This window comes from Triticum dicoccoides, chromosome 1B (assembly GCF_002162155.2).
Source record: "Triticum dicoccoides isolate Atlit2015 ecotype Zavitan chromosome 1B, WEW_v2.0, whole genome shotgun sequence".
Classification (NCBI taxonomy): Eukaryota; Viridiplantae; Streptophyta; class Magnoliopsida; order Poales; family Poaceae; genus Triticum; species Triticum dicoccoides.
In genome coordinates, this window is record NC_041381.1 from 511,738,284 (window position 1) to 511,756,733 (window position 18,450).

The window sequence follows — 18,450 nt, forward strand, 5'->3', positions numbered from 1 at the left end:
GAGAGAGAGAGAGAGAGAGAGAGAGATCGTTCCGCGTTCCAGACCTCGACATGCCATTGCCACTCAACATCTCGCCGCACGATGGCGACCACGGATCCAACTCCATCGGGAGGCGATGATAAACTACACGCAATGCCCACGGCGCCAACCGCCTGATTTGATGGCCGCTGTCACGTAGCGGATTAGTGCCGAGGCCACTCGCGCCGCTCAACCTAATCAATCATCAGGATATACATAATCATAATGTGACGCTTGTGCTGGTACTCCGCGCGCTGTCACACGCCCAGGGAGCCATGAAAGCTTCCTCCCATTCGCCCTTGCCCCGGCCCGGACTGAGAAGGAATGAATGATCGCCATGCACGATACGCTCAATTATTTCATCCATCCGAGCAAGCAAGCAAGCCACCTTTGTACTAGTATCGTCCGTATGGTTTTCTGGTATGGTGGGTTCATTTCGCTGTCAGTCATATGCATTCCAGCTCAGTCACGTAGCACATGATAACTTCTTCTGGGAAAAAGACTATTTCCTCCACCATCCAGTCACCCTCACCATGGACCCAGCCCCAGATGCCTCTATTTTACTACTTTATTCCTTCTCTTCTCCTAGCTGTACTGGAGTACTCACCTTTCTCACTACAGGAAGTCAGGAAATGTGTCATCCTCCATGCTGAAAAGAACTCAACCCACCTCCCAGAAATTATGGTAGCTCAACCTAAAGGAGATCATGGAACACTCAAAAGCTTATGAGAAAAGGTGGCAGGTACATGTGCAATGATTCTCCTATTAGACAAAACCACTGTTTATGCTTGCTAAAACAAGATGCACCAACCACACCAAAAGGGCATGGACCGAGGAGGGAGAGGGCTTCATCATGTGAGACAAGCCCAGTGCGCATGATCCTCGTCTGCGCCATAGAATAAGGCAAGCACACATGCTCAGCAAGCAGGCCAACAGTTGTAAAAGAACATAAGCACTGAACCTTTTTCTGTTCTTTACCAGACAACAGGAATCCATAGAGAAAGCTCAAAGGCAATCATGAAGGTGACGGAACCTTAGGTTAAATCCGGAACCAACCGCATCCACGAAACTTAGCTTCAAAGGAAGCAATCATGGTGCGAAGCATCACATGCTACCGAGTCCAGTTCCAACAAGCTACAAACAAAGCAGAATTACAAGCAAACAAAGGGCGTGTCCGTGATCTAGAATGGAAGTCCTATGGGGGGATGAGGGTTCTACTGCTTCCTTCCCTCGACCGCGCCTGTGTCGTCGTCGACCTCCGCCGGTCGCCGGTTTTATTCACAGGCCAGCTTCGTGTCGAAGCTGCTCAGGCACATTGCGAAGGCCTGGAACGCCGAGAGCGGATAGCGGTAGTCCATGGTGAACATGTCCTTGGACACCTTGCCGAACTGCAGGATGATCTTGTCCTGCTCCGGCGCCGGGGCGGGCTGCGACGGGGCCGGGGTCGGGGTCGGCGCCCCTGCGGGGGGCGGCGCGGGCTGGCTCGGCGCCGCGATCAGCTGGAAGTTCTTCACCGAGGCGATGGTCACGCGGCCACGGAAGTTGAGGCACCAGCACTGCAGCTGCTCGTGCCACCTCGGGACCTTGTTGCGGAGCACCAGCGGCCTCTCCTTGTTCTCTCCGTCTTCGTCGCGGCTTATCGCACCTCCGGCGATGTCGGACAAAAACCGGGAGCTGCTGAAATAACGGGAGCTGCTGAAATCCGTGGACCGGTCCATGATGGATGACTTGGAGAAGGAGCTCATGCTGCGAAACGAGTCCTCTAGAGCTCGGGGCATGATCTGGTCAGGCTGCCCAGGGACTATGCCGCCGGGCTCAACCGACGAGGCCGGTATGGAGTGCATGATGCAGTTCATCCGCCTAGGGCCCCTCGTGCCAAGAACATTTAGCTCGTAAGACACCTGAGCTATGTTGTAGCTACCAGATGGCACCTTGGGAGACACTTTCTTGGAGTTGAATCTCCGGCTACTCCGTCCAATGGAAGGAACTATAGCCCCATTGTAGGGGGGCTGCGTGTCGTAGACTATGAATTTTGTGCCAAGGAAGTTTGACCTGGAAATGAAAAGAAGGTCGGTTTTATTATCCGCAAATGCATGAGACCGGGAGGAAATGGTTACAGTACACATGTATAACTAGTACCTCAGTTTTCCAATATAGGTGCTGCTTGATCTTGAGATGTTTTCAGCATCCATTGAGATAACATATTCTGTGCAGGTTGTCCTGCGGATCCTTTTAGCAGACAAGAGGAACTTGCCATTCTCCACAAGTACCGCTGATTCAAAATAAATGAAAATAAAAGATCAGCATCTTAACTTCATGATTTCACAAAAAAAAAAAAAGGTACGAGAATTCATGCTAGCATATTGGCTAGTACTCCGTATTCCGCAAGAAGACAAGTCCTCACAGTGATGTTAGCACAATATAGAAATGGTATACTTCTAAAGGTGAAAATACTGATAGCATACCATTAGTCAGGCACAAGTAGAGATGATAGGTAGACTTTGATTTATCTCGCTTTATAAAACATTGAATCATTCCATCTCGAGGGCCAGGCTGTTGAAAGAATAACAAATGTCAGTGCAGATGTCTTGACTTAAGAGGCATGAGAATAAGCAACACAACGAACTCTCTTCAGTCTCGGATGTTGCCATCTACTCTTGAGTACTAGGTAGCATTTTTCAGTTTTAAGGCAGAAATTTCACCTGCTTCAGAGAGACGGGGAAGGTGAGCTTTCCACAAAACTCCGGGCTCGTCACGATCTCCCTGCACATCTCCCTCCAGGCCTTGCAAACGGCCGCGCAGGACACCACATGCTTGCGCGACGGCCAGGTGCTCTCGCTTGCCTCCAGCCTCCGGATCACGTCGCTGAGGAGCTCCGGAGGGAGGCTAGCCCAGCGGCTCTCCTGGACTATGAGATCGGCGTCGCGGAGCTCGTGCACCGTGCTCTGGCACTTGCCCCTGTGGTGCCCGGTGAGGCCGGAGAGGCCGGAGATGGTCACGTCGAAGCTCCGCCTCGACAGGCTGCCGAAACCGTCCCTGACATCACGAACTATGCTGCGGAACGACATCTGCGCTAGCTAGATGCAGGCTGAAGATCAGAGCTTGGGCCACCGACAACCTTTCTAAACTGCTCTCTTTTGGAACGGCGATTACAGATCACGGCGGCTGAGCTGCTGCTCTGGAGTATGTCTAGGTAGAAGAAATCACCAACGTGTACCTGCGAGAGAGAGAAAAGCATAATTTTGGTGAGTATAGCGTGAAACAGACACCCATCTTTGGTGAAAAACATATTAATTCAAGCACATCCCGCTGGAAACAAATCGCCTCATTTTGAGAAAAGCTCAAGAGGAAAGAATAGTCTACGCATCCGAAATGGATTTGGATGCCATGGCGGTGCCGTAAAAAAAGAGAACACGAGACACCCCGGTGGCATGTTGCGACATTTCGAGAAAGAAATCTCCACCCTGGTACAGCTATCCCACGACAAACTTGGAAATAAGTCATTTCCATGGTAAAAAAGAATCAAAGAAGGCTCCGTTCCGCCCCGGATATTATAGAGACAATAAAAAAGAGGGATCTGTGAAGAACATATGTACTGCTAAAAAAACAAATCGCCAAGATCTGCAAGGCTTGGGCGAGGACAAGAACGACGACTGCGGCAGTCAATCCGAGGCGTTAGGACAGCTGAACTGAAAGAACTCTTGGCACGGACGAATTTAACAAAAAGATGCCAAGATACCTATGATTTTCGGCGGATAGGACGGCATTTACTGCCGCATCCGGACGCACGGCCGCTTGATCCGGACAGTAAACGCCCCCGAAAAGCTCGCCCCCCCGCACAACCGCTTGGTCCGGACGCACGGCCGCTTGATAGGACGGCATTTACTGCCGCATCCGGACGCACGGCCGCTTGATCCGGACAGTAAACGCCCCCGAAAAGCTCGCCCCCCCGCACAACCAGCGCGTCAATCAAATCAAGGACGGAAGACCGGCAACTGGAGCCGAAATAACTCACATCAGCGCGGACTCTGGGTTCTTGAGCGCCGATCCGGAGTTCCTGCGCCCGTGCCGCCGCCTCTGGAGACGAACGGGGTCGATCCGGCTCCAGCCCCAGCTGCGCTCACGCCGTTCCTGCCTGGTGGTTCCTTTCTTGGGCACGCGAAGAGGGAGGGGGAGGAGGTGAGGTGGGTGTGAAGAGGGAGGGAGACCCGGAGCGAGCGAGCGGAGGGGGATGGGGAAAGGCGAGAGAGCAGGAGGCGCACAGACACACACACGAGGCGGGTGCCGCGGCTGTTGTTTATCGTCCGCGCTCGCTCGCTCGCTCCGGTCCACGGGGCGTTCGGTTGACCTCTCCGTTCCGTTCCGTCTCATGTCCTCCTGCCGTGTGGGTGTGTGTGTGTGTGCCGACTTGCGCGCGGGGCGTGACGGCGTCAGCGTCCCTCCTGCCGCTCCAGTTTCTTCCTTCCTGACGTCTCCCGAGTCTGCTGCCGCCTGCGTCGCTCGCTACCTGCGCGCATTTCGCTGGCTCGCGGCAGGGAAAGCGGGTCGCTTTGGGTGGGCTTTCGCCGAGCTTTCTGCTTTCGCCCCGCATGCACGGCTGGCCGTGGGCGCGGGTACGTGCTGGCGATTGGGTTAACACGGTTGTTTTAATAAAATCAATCAGGGATCAGGGCGAGTGAATAGACCAGTCTAGACTCTGGAAACGTAGATGTACTACTATCTGTACCATGTGCTCCCTCGGCTCCGCGAACAAGGTGTAGGTCTAGCTTTTGTCCCTTGTCAAAGTTTTAAAACTTTGAACAAAAAAAGTAGCGGTATTTATGGCACTAAATTAGTATCACTAGATCCGTTTTGAAATGTACATTCATAATATACAAATTTGATTTCATATATGTTACTAATCTTTTCTATATACTCCATCCGTCCCAAAATTTTTGTCTTACATTTGTCTAGTCTTAGATTTGTCTAAGTACGAATGTATCAAGTCACGTTTTAGTATTAGGTACATCCGTATCTAGACAAATCTAAGACAAGAATTTTGGGACGGAGGGAGTAGTTGGTAAGAAAAATTAAAACTTTGACTTATGACAAACGGTGGAAGTATACTTATTCGCAGCCGGAGGGAGTGCGATGGTTTATCACCGTGTAAAGGCATCTCCAACACCGACCCTCAAATCGCTCGCATACTTCCGGACCGAGCGGACCGTACGAGTTGTGCCATCCAAGGCGGTCATGTATCGGTCTGCCAAGCAGTCTGAACCACGTTTTTCCGGCAAACTGGTATCAAACGTGGGGGGGTTTGCGGGAGTCTGGATAGCAGACACATAGGACTCCGACACCCCTGATCCACCCAAAAGGCAGGCGGAGCCCGCGCTGTTGTAGCTGCCCGCCCTATTTCCGAACCAAAATCCCCAATCTCTTCTTCCATACCGTCGCTCTTCACGCAACTCCCGCCCTTTTCTCCCACTCTCTTCTTCCCTCCTGCCACCGCCGCCGCATGGAACCGGAGAAGAGCCTGCAGGAGACAGAGGACGTGGTGGGGGTGCTGGAGGATCCAAATGACGACGTAAAATACCGTTAGATTTCTCGGTAGGGTTCATGACGAGGTCGGAAGTACCGGGACGGAGCCCGCATACATAATTTATCCAAGGGTCGGGCCTCCGTAGAGTAATACCCTACATCCTACTTCTTCTTGTTATTCATGGTAGAGGGATACCTCGTGCGAGATATTATAATGGTCTGACCATACACCCGTCTTACACCTCACAACCCATTTGTACTCATGTGGACATGGGGCACTCCGGAATGTTACGTGTTATAGATGGTAGCAACACTAGGAAGAGCACCTTTTTTAACTTGATATTTACTGTGAGAGATCACCCTAATAATTGACTACCGCGCAATCAAAGGGTGCAAACAACAAAAAGGATAAACATCTTAGGAAATTCATAATAGCATGATATGGTATAGCCCTGGATGCCAGGAACGTCTCCGTGGTCCTTCGAGGTCTTCATGAAGTTTTCTCCAGAATCGTTGCCGCGGCGACAATTTTGAAAAACTACCGTTGTGGCTCCAATTTTGTTCTCCTATGCCTAGTGAAGCTCCGGGTCCTCCGCGAAACCTGTAGGCTATCTCTACATCTATTACATCAAGGTGGCAATCCCGTGGCTCAGCCATCATGCTGTGATGCGCAGGCCACTTAACATTACAACATATAACCATCTCATACATAAACTCATTATCATGACGAAGGCAATACCACATCACGTGAAACCCTGCAAAACCAAGTTAGACGTCCTCTAATCGGTTTGGCAAAATCTAATTACGTGACTTCTAAGGTTTCCGGATAACACTAGCTACCTACGCACACCATCAAGTCGATAATTCTTGTTGCTAGATTAACTTTCGGGGTGTGTCAAAGAAAATACTTAATTAAAAATCTCGCCCCCACACTAAACTTCGTCAAACATGTGTGACGCCCTAGAAGATCATTCATCTTCATCGCCCTCTTACATACGCGACGGTTCATTATTCTTGACTATGATGAAACCCAAGGAACTGTTAGCAGATCGTCGACAGCCAAAGCCGATCGATTGTCAAAACCTTGTAAAAGCGACATCATGCCGTCAATGAACTGGATCGAAGCAACACTCAAGGGAAGCATAGCAAGAACATCACATCCACATGTGATCTAGATCGAAACCTGCATCTACTCATAGAACCGCTCATGATGCCATTGTTGGGAAACGTAGTAGAAAACAAAAAAATCGCCCTACGATCAACTAGGAACAATATGAAGATGCATATAGGGTTTGGATCAACGATCGTTACCGAGTCCGGAGTGCAACAGAAGTAGACGAGTCGGTGTAGATCATACTTGGAGTCCCTCGAACCGTAGATGACGATCCCGCGAACCGCTCTTGAATGATACCTCAAACGGAAGACCGAAAGTACAGCCTCTCTACATGGTTGCAAGTGCATGATCTTCACGATCTGGCAACTCTTCGCCGTTCAGAGCTAATCCTCATTGGAGAATTAGAAGGAGGAGATTACAACCATACTAAGCTTCTAATTATGAGGATTAGAGGAACTAGGTATAGCTCTAATTAGTCAATTAGGACTAACTAGGACTAGAACTAGATGAACTAGAGGAGGCTCCAAAATTTGTGAATAGAAAAGGGCCAACACCTCATGTATATATAGGTTAGAGGGAAGAGGAGAGGCTGCCAGCAAGGAGGGAAAGCCCCTCCTTGGTGCACCGACCAAGGGGAGGACTCCTCCCCCCATTCCAATTCGGCCTCCCCACTTGGAAAAGTGGGGATCCTTTCCTATTGGGCCATGGTGGCCCAATATTCCTTCCACCAATTGGCTTTTTAAGGCTTGTTAATATTAAATTAAATATAAAAGCCTTCTAACTTCTCAAAAAAAGCCCTCTAAAAATTTAGAGCATTTTATTATTAATTTAACACCTCCGGAAACATTTTCCAACTATATTATATTTATCTGTAATACCCGGTATTGCCCGATAAACTCTTAAACCCTTCCGTGACCCCGAAATGCTTCCGGTTCCTCTCGAAACTATTATGAATATTAATGAAACAATCTTGAAAGTGCAACTAATCCCTGGGTGGTTTTGGTAATTCTTAACAACATATAGCTCATTGAACTAATGCTCTTTCAAGATGATCATTTCAGAAAGTTCAATGATTGGCATGGCATGGACTAGAGATGTGGACCCCTCAAAATGCTAAGGACACATATTGGCAACAAGCTCAAGACTCTACATTTTTATTTAAGTGATCCAAGATCACATTGAGTCCATAGGAAAGCCAATACTATTAAAAGGAGATGAGGTGTTGCTTAATGGCTTACTTGCTCAAAGTGCTTAGTGATATGCGCCAAAAACCCTCAACCACTTTCTCATTTCCACATATGTCCTAAACCTAAAAGTCAAACTCAGCCCCACCAATTTGATCTATACCGCGCCACCGAGTTCATTTGACATAGCCACTGCCACAAACCCTAGTCATTTCGGTTTTACCGATAGGGATCTCGGTCTCACCAAGATGGGATTGCAAACTCAGTGTTTCCTTTTTGTAACATTTCAGTCCCACCGAAATGAGCGAATCGGTCCCACCTAGTCTGCAATGCAAATTCACTATTTCCTTTTTGTAACACTTCGGTCTCACCAAAGTGAGTGAATCGGTCCCACCGGGTTTGCCTGACCAACTCTCTATGTGCCTATTACTGAAATCGGTCCCACCGAGTTCATGTGATCGGTCACACCGAGATTACGTTATGCCCTAACCCTAGCACATCGGTCCAACCGAGTTGATCGTATCGGTCCCACCAAAAAGCCTAACGTTCATATTTTGACCTGAATCGGTTTGACCGAGTTTTACCATTCAGTCTCACCGAGTTTGGGAACCTATGTGTAACCGTTAGATTTTGTGTGGAGGCTACATATACCCCTCGACCCATTCTTCATTTGTGGAGAGAGCCATCAGAACGTGCCTACACTTCCAGCATTCATTTTCTGAGAGAGAACCACCTACTCATGTGTTGAGACCAAGATATTCCATTCCGACCACAAGAATCTTGATCTCTAGCCTTCCCCAAGTTGCTTTCCACTCAAATCATATTTCCACCATAGCCAAATTTGTGTGAGAGATTTGAGTGTTGGGGAGACTATCATTTGAAGCACAAGAGCAAGGAGTTCATCATCAACACACCATCTATTACCTTTTGGAGAGTGGTGTCTCCTAGATTGGTTAGGTGTCACTTGGGAGCCTCCGTCAAGATTGTGGAGTTGAACCAAGGAGTTTGTAAGGGCAAGGAGATCTCCTACTTCGTGAAGATCTACCCAAGTGAGGCAAGTCCTTCGTGGGTGATGGCCATGGTGGGATAGACAAGGTTGCTTCTTCGTGGACCCTTCGTGGGTGGAGCCCTCCGTGGACTCGCGCAACCTTACCCTTCATGGATTGAAGTCTCCATCAACGTGGATGTACGATAGCACCACCCATCGGAACCACGGCAAAAATCTCCGTGTCAACATTGCGTTTGCACCCTCCAAACTCCTCCCATTTACTTTCTTGGAAGTTGCATGCTTTACTTTCTGCTGCTCATATACTCTATGCATGCTTGCTTGAATTATATCGAGATTGCTTGACTTGTGCTAAGTTGCTAAAATCTGCCAAGAATTAAAATTGGGAAAAGGTTAAGTTTTTATTTGGTCAAGTAGTCTAATCACCCCCCTCTAGACATACTTTCGATCCTACAAGTGGTACCAGAGCTTTGGTCTCCATTTGCCTTGATTTCCATAGCTTTGGTGCTCTTATCCTTGGTTTCGCAACCTAGGAGAGTATAGCGTCTAGCGAGGGAAATTACCATCGTAGAGGTCCTTACTTTGATGGTACTAATTTTGCTAGTTGGAAACATAAGATGAAAATGCATATTCTTGGACATAACCCCACCGTTTGGGCTATTGTGTGTATTGGTTTGCAAGGTGAATTCTTCAATGGGAGTGAACCGAATCGTGAAGCTACCATGGAAGAATTGAAGATGTTTCAATACAATGCTCAAGCTTGTGATATCCTCTTCAACGGATTGTGCCCCGAAGAATTCAACAAAATCAGCCGTCTTGAGAATGCAAAGGAAATTTGGGATACTTTGATTGATATGCACGAAGGTACCGACTCCGTCAAGGAATCCAAGTTGGATGTGCTTCAAAGTCAACTTGACAAGTTCAAAATGAAGGATGGTGAACATATCGCTGAAATGTACTCTAGGCTTGCTCTCATCACAAATGAGATTACCGGCTTAGGAAGTGAAGAGATGACCGACAAATTCATCATCAAAAAGATCTTGAGAGCCTTGGATGGAAAATATGATACCGTGTGCACTTTGTGAAGGAAATATGCCCTAGAGGCAATAATAAAGTTATTATTTATTTCCTTATATCATGATAAATGTTTATTATTCATGCTAGAATTTTATTAACCGGAAACTTAGTACATGTGTGAATACATAGACAAAACAAAGTGTCCCTAGTATGCCTCTACTTGACTTGCTCATTAATCAAAGATGGTTATGTTTCCTGACCATAGACATGTGGTGTCATTTGATGAACGGGATCACATCATTAGGAGAATGATGTGATGGACATGACCCATCCGTTAGCTTAGCATCATGATCGTTACAATTCATTGCCACTGCTTTCTTCATGACTTATACATGTTCCTTAGACTATGAGATTATGCAACTCCCGAATACCGGAGGAACACCTTGTGTGCTATCAAATGTCACAACGTAAATGGGTGATTATAAAGATGCTCTATAGGTGTCTCCGAAGGTGTTTGTTGGGTTGGCATAGATCGAGATTAGGATTTGTCACTCCGTATTTCGGAGAGGTGTCTCTGGGCCCTCTCGGTAGTGCTCATCACTATAAGCCTTGCAAGCAATGTGACTAATGAGTTAGTTGCGGGATGAAGCATTACAGAACGAGTAAAGAGACTTGCCGGTAACGATATTGAACTAGGTATGATGCTACCGACGATCGAATCTCGGGCAAGTAACATACCGATGACAAAGGGAACAACGTGTGTTGTTATGCGGTTTGACCGATAAAGATCTTCGTAGAATATGTAGGAGCCAAAATGAGCATCCAGGTTCTGCTATTGGTTATTGATCGGTGATGTGTCTCGGTCATGTCTACATAGTTCTCAAACCGGTAGGGTCCGCACACTTAACGTTCGATGACGATTGGTATTATGAGTTTATGTGTTTTGATGTATTGAAGGTTGTTCAGAGTCCCGGATGTGATCACAGACATGATGAGGAGTCTTGAAATGGTTGATACATAAAGATTGATATATTGGAAGGCTATGTTTGGACACCGGAAAGGTTCTGAGTGGTTCGGGCATTTTTCTGGAGTACCGGGAGGTTACCGGAACCCCCCGGGGAGTTAATGGGCTTTAATGGGCCATGGTGGAAGAGAGAAGGAGGCAGTCAAGGTGGAGGCACCCCCCAAGCCCAATCTGAATTGGGAGGGGGGGGCCCTTTCCTTCTCTCCCTCTCCCTCTTCCTTCTTGTCCTACTCCAACTAGGGAAGGGGGGAACCTACTACTGGGAGTAGGACTCCCCCCCTTGGGCGCGCCATAGAGAGAGCCGGCCTCCCCTCCTCCCCTCCTTTATATACGGGGGAGGGGCACCCCATAGACACAAGTTGATCTTTTAGCCGTGTGCGGTGCCCCCTCCACAGTTACACACCTCGGTCATATAGTCGTAGTGCTTAGGCGAAGCCCTACGCTGGTAACTTCATCATCACCGTCGCCACGCCGTCGTGCTGACAAAACTCTCCCTCGGCCTCAACTAGATCAAGAGTACAAGGGACGTCATCGAGCTGAACGTGTGCTGAAGGCGGAGGTGTCGTACGTTCGGTACTTGATCAGTTGGATCGCGAAGAAGTTCGACTTCATCGACCGTGTTATTGAAACGCTTCCGCTTTTGCTCTACGAGGGTACGTGGACACACTCTCCCCTCTCGTTGCTATGCATTACCTAGATAGATCTTGCGTGATCATAGGATTTTTTTTGAAATTACTGCGTTCCCCAACAGTGGCATCCGAGCCAGGTCTATGCGTAGATGTTATATGCACGAGTAGAACACAAAGAGTTGTGGGTGATAATAGTCATACTACTTACCAGCATGTCATACTTTGATTCGGCGGTATTGTTGGATGAAGCGGTTCAGACCGACATTACGCGTACGCTTACGCAAGACTGGTTCTACCAACGTGCTTCGCACACAGGTGGCTAGTGAGTGTCTATTTCTCCAACTTTAGTTGAATCGAGTGTGGCTACGCCCGGTCCTTGTTGAAGATTAAAACAACACAATCGATGAAAAATCATTGTGGTTTTGATGCATAGGTAAGAACAGTTCTTGCTAAGCCCGTAGCAGCCACGTAAAACTTGCAACAACAAAGTAGAGGACGTCTAACTTGTTCCTGCAGGGCATGTTGTGATGTAATATGGTCAAGATGTGATGATACATAAATTGTTGTATGAGATGATCATGTTTTGTAGAAGTTATCGGCAACTGGCAGGAGCCATATGGTTGTCGCTTTATTGTATGAAATGTGATCGCCATGTAATTGCTTTACTTTATCACTAAGTGGTAGCGATAGTCGTAGAAGCAATAGTTGGCGAGACGACCACGATGCTTCGATGAAAGATCAAGGTGTCAAGCCGGTGACAATGGTGATCATGACGGTGCTTTGGAGATGGAGATCAAAGGCACAGGATGATGATGGCCATATCATATCACTTATATTGATTGCATGTGATGTTTATCCTTTATGCATCTTATTTTGCTTAGTTCGGCGGTAGCATTACAAGATGATCTCTCACTAAATTTCAAGGTATAAGTGTTCTCCCCGAGTATGCACCGTTGCGATAGTTCGCGTGCCGAGACACCACGTGATGATCGGGTGTGATAAGCTCTACGTTCACATACAACGGGTGCAAGCCAGTTTTGCACACGCATAATACTCAGGGTTAAACTTGACGAGCCTAGCATATGCAGATATGGCCTCGGAACATTGGAGACCGAAAGGTCGAGCGTGAATCATATAGTAGATATGATCAACATAGAGATGTTCACCATTGAAAACTACTCCATCTCACGTGATGATCGGACATGGTTTAGTTTATTTGGATCACATGATCATTTGCATCTTTGGAGGCTCATAATTTTTTGCATACTTGTTTACAGCTGCTACCTCTTGAGCATGCGTTGGTTTTTCCCTTGAAGAGGAAAGGGTGATGCAGCAAAGTAGCGTAAGTATTTCCCTTAGTTTTTGAGAACCAAGGTATAAATCCAGTAGGAGGCTCCTCAAAAGTCCCACGCACCTACACAAACAAACAAGAACCTCACAACCAACACAATAAAGGGGTTGTCAATCCCTTCACGGTAACTTGCAAAAGTAAGATCTGATAGAGATAATAAGATAAGATAAATATTTTTGGTATTTTTATGATATAGATTGGAAAATAAAAGATGCAAATAAAAGTAGATGGAAAACTTATATCATAAAAGATAGACCTGGGGGCCATAGGTTTCACTAGTGGCTTCTCTCAAGATAGCATAAGTATTACGGTGGGTGAACAAATTACTGTCGAGCAATTGATAGAAAAGCGCATAGTTATGAGATTATCTAGGCATGATCATGTATATAGGCATCACGTCCGTGACAAGTAGATCGACTCCTGCCTGCATCAACTACTATTACTCCACACATCGACCGACTCCTGCCTGCATCTAGAGTATTAAGTTCAAGAAGAATAGAGTAACGCATTAAGAAAGATGACATGATGTAGAGGGATAAACTCATGCAATATGATATAAACCCCATCTTTTTATCCTCGACGACAACAATACAATACGTGCCTTGCTGCCCCCGCTGTCACTGGGAAAGGACACCGCAAGATTGAACCCAAAGGTAAGCACTTCTCCCATTGCAAGAAAGATCAATCTAGTTGGCCAAATCAAACAGATAATTTGAAGACTTGCAGAGATAACCAATCACACATAAAAGAATTCAGAGAAGATTCAATTATTTCTCATAGATAAACTTGATCATAAACCCACAATTCATCGGATCTCGACAAACACACCACAAAAAGAGTTACATCGAATAGATCTCCAAGAAGATCGAGGAGAACTTTGTATTGAGATTCAAAGAGAGAGAAGAAGCCATCTAGCTAATAACTATGGACCCGAAGGTCTGTGGTAAACTACTCACAACTCACCGAAGAGGCCTTGGAGATGATGTAGAGGCCCCGTGGTCAATTCCCCCTCCGGTGGAGCGCCGACAAAGTCTCCAAGATGGGATCTCGCGGATATAGAAGGTTGCGGCGGTGGAATTAGGTTTTCGTGGTGCTCCTTGTTGTTTTCAGGGTACGAGAGTATATATAGGCGAAGGAAGTACGTCGGTGGAGCAACGAGGGGCCCACGAGGGTGGGGGCGCGTCAGGCACCCTCGTGGCCTTGTTTGTTTCTTGACGTCCACTCCAAGTCTCCTGGTTTGCATTTGTTCCAAAAAGATCGCTCCCGAAGGTTTCATCCCGTTTGGACTCCATTTGATATTCCTTTTCTTCGAAACACTGAAATAGGCCAAAAAAAAACAGCAATTCAGGCTGGGCCTCCGGTTAGTAGGTTAGTTCCAAAAATGATATAAAAGTGTAAAGTAAAGCCCATAAACATCCAAAACGGGTAATATAATAGCATGGAACAATAAAAAATTATAGATACGTTGGAGACGTATCAAGCATCCCCAAGCTTAATTCATGCTCGTCCTCGAGTAGGTAAATGATAAAAGCAGAATTTTTGATGTGGAATGCTACCTAGCATAATTCTAAATGTAATTTTCTTTATTGTGGCATGAATGTTCAGATCCAAATGATTCACAATAAAAGTTCATATTGACATGCTAAAGAATAATACTTCAAGCATACTAGCAAAGCAATCATGTCTTCTCAAAATAGCATGGCTAAAGAAAGTTATCCCTACAAAATCATATAGTCTGGCTATGCTCTATCTTCATCACACAAAGTATTTAATCATGCACAACCCTGATGACAAGCCAAGCAATTTTTCATACTTTAGTATTCTCAAACTTTTTCAACTTTCACGCAATACATGAGCGTGAGCCATGGACATAGCACTACATGTGGAATAGAATGGTGGGTGTGGAGAAGACAAAAAAGGAGAAGATAGTCTCACATCAACTAGGTGTATCAACGGGCTATGGAGATGCCCATTAATAGATATCAATGTGAGTGAGTAGGGATTGCCATGCAACGGATGCACTAGAGCTATAAATGTATGAAAGCTCGACAAAAGAAACTAAGTGGGTGTGCATCCAACTTGCTTGCTCACGAAGACCTAGGGCATTTTGAGGAAGCCCATCATTGGAATATACAAGCCAAGTTCTATAATGAAAAATTCCCACTAGTATATGAAAGTGACAACATAGGAGACTCTCTATCATGAAGATCATGGTGCTACTTTGAAGCACAAGTGTGGTAAAAAGGATAGTAGCATTGTCCCTTCTCTCTTTTTCTCTCATTTTTTTATTTGGCCTTTCTCTTTTTTGGCCTTTCTCTTTTTTTTTGTAAAGTCCGAAGTCTCATCCCTACTTGTGGGGGAATCATAGTCTCCATCATCATTTTCTCACTTGGGACAATGCTCTAATAATGAAGATCATCACACTTTTATTTACTTACAACTCAAGATTACAACTCGATACTTAGAACAAAATATGACTCTATATGAATGCCTCCGGCGGTGTACCGGGATATGCAATGAATCAAGAGTGACATGTATGAAAGAATTATGAAGGTGGCTTTGCCACAAATACGATGTCAACTACATGATCATGCAAAGAGCAATATGACAATGATGATGCGTGTCATAATAAACGGAACGGTGGAAAGTTGCATGGCAATATATCTCGGAATGGCTATGGAAATGCCATGATAGGTAGGTATGGTGTTTGTTTTGAGGAAGGTATATGGTGGGTGTATGGTACTGGCGAAAGTTGCACGGCACAAGAGAGGCTAGCAATGGTGGAAGGGTGAGAGTGCGTATAATCCATGGACTCAACATTAGTCATAAAGAACTCATATACTTATTGCAAAAATCTACAAGACATTGAAAATAAAGTACTACGTGCATGCTCCTAGGGGGATAGATTGGTAGGAAAAGACCATCGCTCGTCCCCGACTGCCACTCATAAGGAAGACAATCAATAAATAAATTATGCTCCAACTTCATCACAAAGCGGTTCACCATACGTGCATGCTACGGGAATCACAAACTTCAACACAAGTATTCTTTAAATTCACAATTACCTCACTAGCATGACTCTAATATCACCATCCTCATATCTCAAAACAATTATCAAGCATCAAATTGATCATAGCACCCAATTCACTTTCTATGATAGTTTTTATTATACCCAACTTGGATGCCCATCATTCTAGGACCAATTTTATAACCATAGCAGATACCATGCTGTTCTAAAAGACTCTCAAAATAATATAAGTTAAGGATGAGAGATCCACAATTTCTACAAAATTAATCCACCGCCGTGCTCTAAAAGATATAAGTGAAGCACTAGAGCAAAAATTATCTAGCTCAAAAGATATAAGTGAAGCACAGAGAGTATTCTAATAAATTCCAAATCAAGTGGGTCTCTCCCAGAAGGTGTGTACAGCAAGGATGATTGTGGTAATCTAAAAAGCAAAGACTCATATCATACAAGACGCTCCAAGCAAAACACATATCATGTGGCGAATAAAAATATAGCTCCAAGTAAAGTTACCGATAGACGAAGACGAAAGAGGGGATGCCTTCCGGGGCATCCCCAAGCTTAGGCTTTTGGTTGTCCTTGAATATCTTTGGGTGCCATGGGAATCCCCAAGCTTAGGCTCTTGACACTCCTTATTCTATAGTCCATCAAATCTTTACCCAAGACTTGAAAACTTCACAACACAAAACTCAGCAGGAAATCTCATAAGCTCCGTTAGTGCAAGAAAGAAAAATCACCACATAAGGTACTGTAATGAACTCATTATTTATTTATATTGGTGTTAAACCTACTTTATTCCAACTTCTCTATGGTTCATACCCCCCGATACTAGCCATAGATGCATCAAAATAAGCAAACAACACACGAAAAACAGAATCTGTCAAAAACAGAATAGTCTGTAGCAATCTGTAACTTTCGAATAGTTATGGAACTCTAAAATCCTACCAAAATATGAAGTCCTGGTAAATTTGTCTATTGATCTAAAGCAAAAATAATCAATGCAAAATCACATTTATGTGCTTTACTAAAATTATTATCGTGCGCACAAAAGTTTCTGTTTTTCAGCAGAATCAAATTAACTATCACCGTAGGTTATCCTATAGGTTCTACTTGGCACAAACACTAATTAAAACATGAAAACACATATAAGAAGAAGCTATATGAAATATTTATTACTAAACAGAAGCAAAAAGCAAGAAACGAAAATAAAATAGGGTTGCCTCCCAACTAGCGCTATCGTTTAACGCCCCTAGCTAGGCATATAAGCGAGAATAGATCTAAGTATTGCCATCTTTGGCATTCAATTCATAAGTAGCTCGCATGATAGATTCATAAGGTAATTTAAATTTCTTTCTTGGAAAGTTTTCCATGCCTTTCCTTAATGGAAATTGGAATCTAATATTCTCTTCCTTCATATCAATAATTACACCAATCGTTCTAAGGAAAGGTCTACCAAGAATAATGGGACATGAAAGATTGCAATCTATACCAAGAACGATAAAATCTACGGGCACATAATTCCTATTTGCAACAATAAGAACATCATTAATCCTTCCCATAGGTTTCTTAATGGTGGAATCCGCAAGGTGCAAGTTTAAAGAACAATCATCAAAATCATGGAAACCTAGAATATCACATAAAGTTTTTGGAATCGTGGAAACACTAGCACCCAAATCACACAAAGCATATCACTCATGATTTTTAATTTTAAACTTTATAGTAGGTTCCCACTCATCATAAAGTTTTCTAGGTATATAAACTTCCAACTCAAGTTTTTCCTCATAATTGCATCAAGGCATCAACAATATATTTGGTAAAAGCTTTATTTTGACTATAAGCATGAGGAGAATTCAACACAGATTGCAACAAGGAAATACAATCTATTAAAGAACAACTATCATAATTAAATTCCTTGAAATCCATAATAGTGGGTTCAATCCTATGTAAAGTCTTGACCTCTCCAATCGCACTTTTACCAAATTTAGCATCAAGATCTAAAAACTCCGAATTATTGGGACGCCTTTTAATTAAAGTTGACTCATCTCCAGTCCCATCATTATTAAGATTCATATTGCAAAACAAGGATTTAATAGGGGACACATCAATAACTTTTAGATCTTCATCATTATTTTCACCTAACCCTTCTGGTTTGACAGCCATCTTATTGACCAAGGTGGCTTGCTTATCAGAAATTTGGGCTATTGATTTTTCAAGACGAGCAATCTGAGAATTCAGACCATAAAATTCCTTAGACATATCATCAAGCTCTTTGTTCATGTACTCCATAAAGCTTTTTTGTTCTTTAAGCTCTTTCCTAAAGAAACTATTATGCTCAAATTGTAAAGTCATAAAGCTTCTAATGTTTAATTGAATCTCTTCCAACCTTCTAAGATGAAGGTCGGTGTTATTAGGCAAAGCCATAAGGGCAAATAGGCACACAAGAAGACAAGTGAAAGAGAGAGGAGATTGGTAAAGAGAGGGCGAATAAAACGGCAAGGGTGAAGTGGGGGAGAGGAAAACGAGAAGCAAATGGCAAATAATGTAATGCGAGGGAGATGAGTT

General features: G+C 44.8%; 1 protein-coding gene across 3 annotated transcripts; it reads right to left on the minus strand.

Moving 5' to 3' along the window:
* Positions 1–967: 967 nt before the first annotated feature.
* On the minus strand, positions 968–4,298 carry LOC119345533 (tubby-like F-box protein 8). Of its 3 annotated transcripts, none has more exons than XM_037615571.1 (5): positions 4,034–4,298; positions 2,721–3,235; positions 2,484–2,571; positions 2,158–2,290; positions 968–2,070 (listed from the first exon to the last, which is right to left on the minus strand). In XM_037615571.1, the coding sequence occupies exons 2-5, from the start codon at positions 3,084–3,086 to the stop codon at positions 1,293–1,295; spliced, it is 1,365 nt and encodes a 454-aa protein (XP_037471468.1). In that variant the 5' UTR covers positions 3,087–3,235; positions 4,034–4,298; the 3' UTR covers positions 968–1,292. The 3 variants fall into 3 exon arrangements, with proteins under 3 accessions (XP_037471468.1, XP_037471475.1, XP_037471479.1); XM_037615578.1 differs by lacking the exon at positions 4,034–4,298 and adding an exon at positions 3,758–3,958; XM_037615582.1 differs by lacking the exon at positions 4,034–4,298 and adding an exon at positions 3,615–3,708.
* Positions 4,299–18,450: the final 14,152 nt, after the last annotated feature.

Excerpts from the sequence above, each read along its gene's own strand:
- LOC119345533 (XM_037615571.1), bottom strand. The coding sequence starts at position 3,086 with ATGTCGTTCCGCAGCATAGTTCGTGATGTCAGGGACGGTTTCGGCAGC. Across the intron at positions 2,291-2,483 it reads CTACTTGTGCCTGACTAATG|CGGTACTTGTGGAGAATGGC; the intron begins GTATGCTATCAG and ends ATTTTGAATCAG. Across the intron at positions 2,071-2,157 it reads ACCTATATTGGAAAACTGAG|GTCAAACTTCCTTGGCACAA; the intron begins GTACTAGTTATA and ends TTTCATTTCCAG.